Below are 8612 nucleotides of genomic sequence, written 5' to 3'. Positions count from 1 at the left end.
CCATTGAATTGCAATTCATATGAGGAAGAGTATGAATTGCAATTCCCTCTAACCAAACATTGTAATTTGAGTGGCAAAAGAATTATGTTGCAATTGAATTGCAACTACATCCAACCAAACAGTCCATGAGTGTATTCTAATTCCTATACTCTTGTTGTCTCCAGCTTCAATGCTGAAAGTAAACTGCAAGATGTGACTCAATTTCTTTCAATTTCTCCGAGTAAAAATTGAATTGTTAAATTGTGCACCTATGATATATAATGACGAACTTTCCACCTTTTTTGAATTAATTAACTAATTGATCTGTGACTCTAGTGCTAGCTAGACCATGGAGTATTGGAGGAAGTGGGGGAAGAATAGAGATATGAATCTCTGAGGTATGAACTCAGTACAAAAGCCCAGTAATTTTCTCCATCATTTCTTGCATGTTACAAAGATGAAAGTGCAAACAGACCTATTGCATGGATGGACATTACTCCTAAGTCCTAACGGTTAAACTACACATCTCTAAGTCTACTTTTACACTGAATGTAGGTAATGGAAAGATCTCTAAGTCTACTTTTACACTGAATGTAGGTAATGGAAAGACCCCAAGAACGATTCAATTTGTTTCCTTATTGGCTAATTGTCGCCCATTCATAACGTCCTGGCAGAGGCAAATCGTTCACAATGTCAAAGTTATACCTGCAGATATGATTCGAAGAGAGGTAAGGCAATATCACACCTCAAAGGTAATGAAATCACTTCCTATATATGCAAGTTGAAATAAATGAACATGCAACATACTTCTCAATGAAAAGTGCCTGCTGTTGCTGCTCTGCACAGCCAAAAAATTCATCCATTTCCCCTGTTGAAGGAATATTTCTTACTGAACTTCGCATCCTATGAGTTGCAGAGCGCGCATTTGTCCTCCTTGTTGTGGAGCTAGGGGTCTTGACGTCGTCTGCCTCCCTTATTAAGCTACAAGGAGTAGTTTCTCTGGTGAACCTTAGAGAAAACGCAGAATTAGTTCTATAGTACCAACCACTATTCCATAGTTGTAGAGCCATGTAAATAACAGCAATGATAAACAAAATTAAGAGCATCAAAAGCAGCCTCTCCCAGTCTTGTAGATGTTACAAGGAAAAGGGGATGGAGAAAAATTTTACTCCAAGAGATTTAACAACAAAAATGGCAGTTTTTTACTTAAAACTTTCAACTTTTTTCTATAGGAGTTTTGTACACTGGTCCACCTAAGAGATCGTTGAGTAACCATTATTTAACTCCGGGTGTGAGGGCCCTGGAGGCGAAGAATTTTGCCTTATGCACCCAAGAATAGAGTTACCCATAAGAAATGCGCGTGACAAATATCAATATCAGCTGTACCTCAAGGATTGTCAGATAAAGGATAGTGGCCCCATGAAAAGGACACAACACTGAAGACAAAATTTGAGGTTTTGGAGTTCACTGTTCAGTGTTGACACTAAAATCTAACATGTGTTGTTAAAAAAGTTAAAATCAGAGTAGTAGACAAAGACCATGACCCAAGCACAGGGAAAAATTTGATCATCAAGCTTTCCATCAGAATACACACACAGTATCAAGGGATTATATGTATTTTCTGATACATAAATGAGAAGAAAAACATGTTGCATGCCTATATGAAAGCTTGTCTTTAAAACTTGTGTGGCCAAAAATGGTGAAAGCAGTAGAATCACTATATCATATTGCATGAACTATTGGAACAGTTGAAACCTTATCCATGGTACTTGAAAGGATGAAATGACTTTGCCATATGTTAGATATATACACTAATCCTTATTCAGTAAATACTAATCCCAGAAATTTTCCATTTTCCTAAGAAAGGAAAACAAAAATAGAGAAAGAAAACTGGAGAATTGAAGTGAAACTTTACACTTCCCAACCATATGAGCATGCTATTGGATAATTAAAGAAAGTGAAATGTCAAGTTAGGATCACAAGGCGTGATTTATCACGTGCATAATCTCGGGTGGTGGCTGAAGGGTTCCCTCGTCACTCAAAAATGAAAGTGCAACCTCATGTTCCATAACCAGTGTAGAGAGGCTCTTAAGTCTCAAAGGAAGAAGATGGACATGAGAAAACACAGTGAAATGGAAGAAAAAGACTAAACCATAACAGTATGGGAGAAAGGAAGAATGAAAAGGAAACCAGATTAAAACATTGTTTCACACTGTCTGAGCAAAAAAAAAAAAAAAAAAAAAAAAAAAAAAGAGCAATTTTCTAGTTTAGGATGACAGCAACAAGCAAGAAAAGGAAAATGAAAAAGAACAAAAAATTAAAAAAAAAAAAAAAAAAATCAAAGGAAAGATTGGATTTAGGCAAAGGAACAAGTGGTGCCCACAAATGCAACACTAGAGAGAAAAAACAAAGCAACTCTTTCTGTCAATATGAATGTTGGAGTCCCCTGAAATGGTTCTTTCAGCAAAAGCAGTGAACTCTAAAGCCCCGGCCCAGAGTGTCTGAGCTAAACTAGCCATTCCTTTTGTGAGATAAGAAATAAAGGGAAAAGAGCATATATATAACTAATCCCTTCTTTCAAAGTTTCGTTTCTCTAAGAAATGGAGAGATAATTATCCCTATCTCCTTCCCGCCTTCAACCATTCAAACCTTGATAATCCAAAAATGGTGGAACACATGCAGAACAGCTCAAAAATTTGGAAGAAACAATGAATACGTATATGTAAATACCTATCTCTTGGTTCACAGTCGAGAATGGTCTCCCCAAATGAAGCCTCTAAGATGCCGAAATCATTGCCATCGTTTATCTCAATCCCTCCGTTCGATTCCTGAAAATAGAGCTCGCCTGTCATGGAATGGTTAACTGAACCCGAGTTCATAGAACCGCCTCGGAGCCCCGAGCTGGACTGAGCATCCGAGTTCCGGCAAGTCCTTGATTCTTCGTCTTGTAGGAAACTCTGTTTCGAGCCTGATTTTAGGTTACGCTTAGGCAGCTTTTTGGAATTATTGGGGAGGACAGCCGGGGGCTTCTCGAGGCGGCGGGAGCGAAGCTGGAGGTAACACGAGTCCGGACTAGGCGGCGGAGCAGAGGATTGAAGGCGCTGGAGGGCTAGGGTTTTGGCACGGGTGCGAACGCCGACCGTGGACTGTGAAACCTCCATAACCGCCACATCGCCGGCCATTTTTGCGTCTCTAACGTACTTCCCCATCGCTCTTGCTGTGAATTCTGAAACGGTGTTTTTGTGATCCTTTACTCTCCGACACGGCAGAGACTTCAGCTTCTCAGAGGCTGCGGAAGTTTGAGTTGCGGGGGAATGGGATTTGACCGGAGAGGAGGGAGAAGAGAGAAGAAGTGGAAGGGGGCATTAATGGTGGAGGAGCGGTAAAAAAAAAACGAAAAATTTCACTTCGATCCCGAGATATATATGTCAGTAACAAATGAGTGATATTATAATTTAACTGTTCATTTAATTCAACAATCAATTATAAATATCATCATTTTTCTTTTTTTTTTTTGACAACAATATCATCATTTTTCTCAAACACTTTCTCAACCTACCTTGTATGTATAATTTATATATTATTACACAAAATTAAAATTTATAAATACACAACTTTAAGTAATAGTTACGATTTTTTGTCAAAAATTAAAAAGTTATAATTATAATATTTTAAAACAAATAATATTTTCTTTTATTTTAGATTGGTAATAAAGAAATAAGTGTAATATTAGATTTGTACAATGATTTTGAGTAAGAGTACATTTATTTATGATTTTTACAGCATTTTTTTAAATATTAACATGGCATACTCTGATTGATATATATAAAGTAATGTTATACAGACTTCTCCTTAAATTTTCATTCTTAATTTCTCTCATGACGTGAAATTTAGGTCCAGACAAAATAAGGATTGACAGATTAAGAGCTTTTTTAAAATTCTATGAGTGGTGGTGCATGATCGTTCTTAATTGGTGGAGAGAGGGGGGCCGGCGATCGCCGCAAAACCTTGGGCGCAAGTTCGGACCGAGTCTAACTAGTTACTTTAATGTTTAATTAAAAATATGTGAGGTTAGGCCGGTTAGCTAATTCATGGCATCAAAGTGACCTATTAGCTAACATTCTTAGTTAGAGTCGTTCAACTAGATTAGCTATAGTCAATTTAGAGTGTGCATACTCTAAAGTCTCGAATAGTGACTATATAGTTGCTTGCCAAAGGCCTTCTAGTCAAATAGTGTAACTGTTTGTTTTTGTTTTTTTTTTTTTTTTTGTAAACCACATACATTATAACTGTGGCCCTTCAAATGAGATGTCTCAAACTTGAATTTCAGTATGTATGAATAGATACTATATTGTAATAGGATGAATAATACTGCAAAAAAATATAACATTGCTTGGCATGATCTCCTAGTACAAGTAGTAAGTAGAGTGATTATTGAGATGGAAGAAAAAAAGGCACAAGCCCCATAGGAGGCCGTACAGGATCCAACGTTGGACGAGGTAGCGTTAGCCAATGACGAGTCCCCTAGGTGGGCTCGGATCTCTAGGCCCAACGGGTAAACCCACGGACTTACCCGCTTACTTAATCATACTTATGGATAATTTTGGCGTCCTCCCGCGTCTTTCCCACTCCCGCGCCCGCTTTCCCACTGTTATCCAATCATAAATCATTCATGTACATATGCGGTATTTGATTGCGCGCCAATTCCTTTTAGACATTGGATACTATGATTTCGGACCCCTTATTAAGGAAAATCATATATCATATATGTACTATAATAACTAAGTGTGTGTTTGGTTAGGAATATTTTTTTTTTTATATATACACGTGTAATTAATAAATTTTGATGAGGGTAAAATAGTCCAATTGTGTTATACTTTCTTCTTAAATCCTTTGAAAAACAAAATACTAATCTTTTGCTCAGGTTTTGTTTTCCTTCACTTAGTGTTCGTGTTCGGTAAGTGTTCGTTTATTAAGGTAAACGAACATTAACAAACAAAATTTAGAGCTCGGTTTATAAACGAACAGAGTCTGAACAGTTGTAAGCTCATTTGCTAAGTGATCATGAACAAGTTCGTTTGTGTTCTTTTAATAATGTTCGCGAACAAGCTTGTTTAGTGTTCGTTTAATAATGTTCGTGAACAATCTCGTCTGTGTTCATTTAATATTTGTTTGTATTCTCTTTGTAGTTGTGTTACTTGTTTTGTTATTTTTTGTGAACATATATATTATTTCTTGTTCATGAACGAATTATGATCATGAATATGTTCATATGTTTGGTTATTAAGCATTCACGAACGTGAACGAACATGTTCGTTAACATTAACGAACACGTTCGCAAACGTTAACAAACACTAATGAACGCTTAACAAACGAACACGAACACTTCAAAAAGCTTAACAAACGAACACGAACACCCTCCGTTCATTTATGTTCGGTTTCTTAATAGCCCTACTGGACGGTGCTTGATGGTTCTTATTCCTTTCCTGGGCGGCCGTTCGCATGAGAGCGTGCCCATATATATATATATATATATATATATATATATATATATATATATATATATATATATATATATATATATATATATATATATATATATATATATATATGGTTTAGTGGTTCACTCTTTACTGCTTTAAAGTCTAGCATTTATGGTTTAGATTTAAAATTTAATGTTTTCGTTAATTTAATAAAATTTACCAAATTTACATATTTAGTTGTTAACGATTGAATATTTAAATTTTAAAGTTTGCATAATGAAGTTGATGATAATTACGAAAATATTATCATATAAAAAAAAAACTGGTCAGATCCGTCGAATTTTTACAAATGCAAGGCTGATATTATTTATTATTTCTCTCTTATAGTATTGTTCTTGCAAGATCCTTAGCTTAAAATTGCAGTGTAACACACTAAGACTAAATCAATTCATAGATAGATCACGTCAATTAATAGAATTTAGTGTTGCAAAAACTATGTTTGAATAATTATATACATGAAAGAGATTAATAAGTCTCCTATGACAATACTAAGTACAACACATAAAAATGATTCATAAGTTTGATGTAACGTTCACTTGGCTAACATTGTGTATTTATGTCATTTTCTTACATTCTATTTATGTCATAATTAAGTAGGTGTTTGTTTGTCGGCTATAAATCCGAAGGAAAGATTCACACACGTGTAGGTGAAGGAGTGGTTTTTGGTACATTCCAGAACAGTTGAATTTCTTTGGCCTCCAGCAACTCATCAAACGCCTTCCGTTTTTGGCCAAAAGGAATAAAGGATACCTTTCGCTGCCTCTTTTACCGAGACGGGCAAAGGAAATCCAAGCTTGCTTTGACGTTCTTCAATTCACCGGAATTTTAATCCAGGTTCGATTCCTCTTCCGTTCTCTGATATACCGATTTGCAGAATGCGCATTCATTATGTAAATTTGGTTTTCGTCTTTCAATTTTTCTAGGAATTAAAAAAAAAAAGATTGATTTTCTTTTTTCGGTTTAAATTAATGGATTTATTTATGCGTTTTGCTATTTCTTTGAATCGCGTGTTTGTGTTCAATGAAAGGCTGAAATATTGCTTGTGATCATTGATCCTAAGGATCGGCCAAGGTTTTGTTTCATGTCAGTCTAGACATTTTAATGATTTCTGCTATTACATTGTCTTCGTAGTTCTTATTATCTTGTTTACTGATGAACAATTTGCTCAAAATGTTGATTCTGCTAGGCCATCAGCAACTCCAGACTGTTTATACTCTCACCTGATTTGAAATATTGGACTGTTGGAGATGGCAGAGGTACAAAAGATGTGATTCTTGCAAAGTTAAATTTGCTCTGATCTGATATATCCACTGCTCATTTTTACCTCTGTTGAATGTAGACAATGAAAGTCTGGAACCATAACTAACAATGTTGGATTTTTGGCAGGAGACCTATAGCGTGATGTTGAACGTTTATGATTTAAGCCAGGGACTTGCAAAACAGCTTTCTTCTGCATTTTTGGGCACATGTATAGAGGGCATATGGTAAACCCAACATTAATTACATGAACAGGTTAAACTATATATGTGCCTGAAAAACTGAGAGAGAAATTAGGAGTGACAGTAACAGATTTGGTGGGGTAAAATTAATGCCTGGTTTTACTGACTCTGATCTGCAGGCATACTGGAGTGGTTGTTTATGGCTATGAATACTACTTTGGAGGTGGGATCCAGCATGAACCAGCTGGGTGTACGCCGTATGGCACCCCTCTACGAGTCATTGATCTTGGCACCACGGAAGTGACCAAGGATGTGTTCGAAATGTATCTGCAGGAGATTAGCCCGCGCTACAGAGCAGAGACCTACAACTTGATGGCGCATAACTGCAACAATTTCAGTAATGAGGTTGCCCAGTTTTTGGTGGGCACAACCATTCCAGACTACATTCTCGACCTCCCTAACGAGGTCATGAACAGCCCGATGGGACCTCTCATGTGTAAGTTACATTGTTGTTTTTCGCTACTTCATAACGAGGCTTAATTTCTGAATCATATCTGACCTATAATACGATCAATTAAAATGGAACACATCATTCAATTTGGTATCAGAGCCCAGTGATGGGTCTGGGTTCTTGATTTTCAAGTTTAGAATGCAAATTTTTTGTGCAGTGCCGATGATAAAGCAACTAGAGACAACGTTAAGGGATGGTGCAGTCCCGAAAGCCCCTCAGTTCGTACTGCCAGCAGAACCTCTAGCTTTCCAGACAGGTGTCTGCGCTGATCAATCCAAAAAAGTCGAAGAAGCAGAAGTAGTGATGTCGGGAGAGCAAAGCGCAAACAGTGTGGACCCCCTCGGGGATGCTAGGAGCAAGATCCAAGGCGAGATCACCCAGGAATTTGCGGCCATCATGGCGACGGGGACATTGCGTGCAAGCGAGGCTGCTGCATTGGCAACTAAGAGAGTCATGGAAAGATATGGACACACAACCACTGCTTAGAGCTAAAGATAAGAGTGGGATTCCCACTTGGTTCTTTTTTTTGAAACTTTCCCCAGAATGTAAGTGTTTGTGGGGCTGCAGTTGGGAGCATACAGAATAGCCTGCCCAACTGTTTTTAACTGTCCAAAACTACATTGAATTGTCCCGTTCAGAATCACCAGTGACATAAATTTATTAAAAATTACAAAAAGTTGGGCTGAGAGCCTGATGATACGATTTAACACACTAAAATACTTGTTATTTTGATGTGAAATTTAAGTACATTCTTAAATTAATTTTGTATTTTAAATAAATTATATTTTGCCATTTATATTATTTATTTTGTGTTGTACATATAACAACCAAAAAAAAATTGTAGAGTATAATAGTATTCCCGTTATATCTTTAAAAAAAATCGTTTAATTCGTAACACTAATGGTCAGTTGTTGTTAGGACCGGTACGGTTCACAACACCAAATTACAATAGTAATTTTAATTGAAAATATTGAGAATATTTCTAGTGTAAGATTTAAAATAAATCATACACAATAAAAACAATTTGAAGAAGAATTTTCCGTATTGGCAAAATGGTATTACAATAGAAATTACAAATTTAACTCTTTATTTTAACCTATGTATTTTTGCTATGCTAAAGAATGGATTGAATAGGATGGG

General features: G+C 36.4%; 2 protein-coding genes across 2 annotated transcripts; one reads left to right on the top strand and one right to left on the bottom strand.

Annotated features, from left to right (window-relative positions):
* Positions 1–543: 543 nt before the first annotated feature.
* LOC109161987 (cyclin-dependent kinase inhibitor 3-like) lies at positions 544–3384 on the bottom strand. Its single transcript, XM_019310599.1, has 3 exons — positions 2710–3384; positions 787–987; positions 544–684 (listed from the first exon to the last, which is right to left on the bottom strand). Exons 1-3 carry the CDS (start codon positions 3186–3188, stop codon positions 615–617), a joined length of 750 nt encoding a protein of 249 aa, XP_019166144.1. The 5' UTR covers positions 3189–3384; the 3' UTR covers positions 544–614.
* A 2782-nt stretch (positions 3385–6166) lies between these two features.
* Positions 6167–8207, top strand: LOC109161981 (desumoylating isopeptidase 1-like). Its single transcript, XM_019310589.1, has 5 exons — positions 6167–6356; positions 6709–6778; positions 6909–7006; positions 7141–7457; positions 7630–8207. The coding sequence occupies exons 2-5, from the start codon at positions 6770–6772 to the stop codon at positions 7956–7958; spliced, it is 753 nt and encodes a 250-aa protein (XP_019166134.1). The 5' UTR covers positions 6167–6356; positions 6709–6769; the 3' UTR covers positions 7959–8207.
* The last annotated feature ends 405 nt before the right edge of the window (positions 8208–8612 follow it).

Source organism: Ipomoea nil, unplaced genomic scaffold, assembly GCF_001879475.1.
Source record: "Ipomoea nil cultivar Tokyo-kokei standard unplaced genomic scaffold, Asagao_1.1 scaffold0302, whole genome shotgun sequence".
Taxonomy (NCBI): domain Eukaryota; kingdom Viridiplantae; phylum Streptophyta; class Magnoliopsida; order Solanales; family Convolvulaceae; genus Ipomoea; species Ipomoea nil.
This window is presented reverse-complemented; position numbering and strand designations above follow the sequence as displayed.

Coding starts and splice junctions, on each gene's coding strand:
- LOC109161987 (XM_019310599.1), bottom strand. CDS start 3,188: ATGGGGAAGTACGTTAGAGACGCAAAAATGGCCGGCGATGTGGCGGTT. Junction 988..2,709: donor GACTGTGAACCAAGAGATAG/GTATTTACATAT, acceptor GTTTTCTCTAAG/GTTCACCAGAGAAACTACTC. Junction 685..786: donor CAGGCACTTTTCATTGAGAA/GTATGTTGCATG, acceptor TCATATCTGCAG/GTATAACTTTGACATTGTGA.
- LOC109161981 (XM_019310589.1), top strand. Junction 7,007..7,140: donor ACATGTATAGAGGGCATATG/GTAAACCCAACA, acceptor TCTGATCTGCAG/GCATACTGGAGTGGTTGTTT. Junction 7,458..7,629: donor CCCGATGGGACCTCTCATGT/GTAAGTTACATT, acceptor TTTTTTGTGCAG/TGCCGATGATAAAGCAACTA.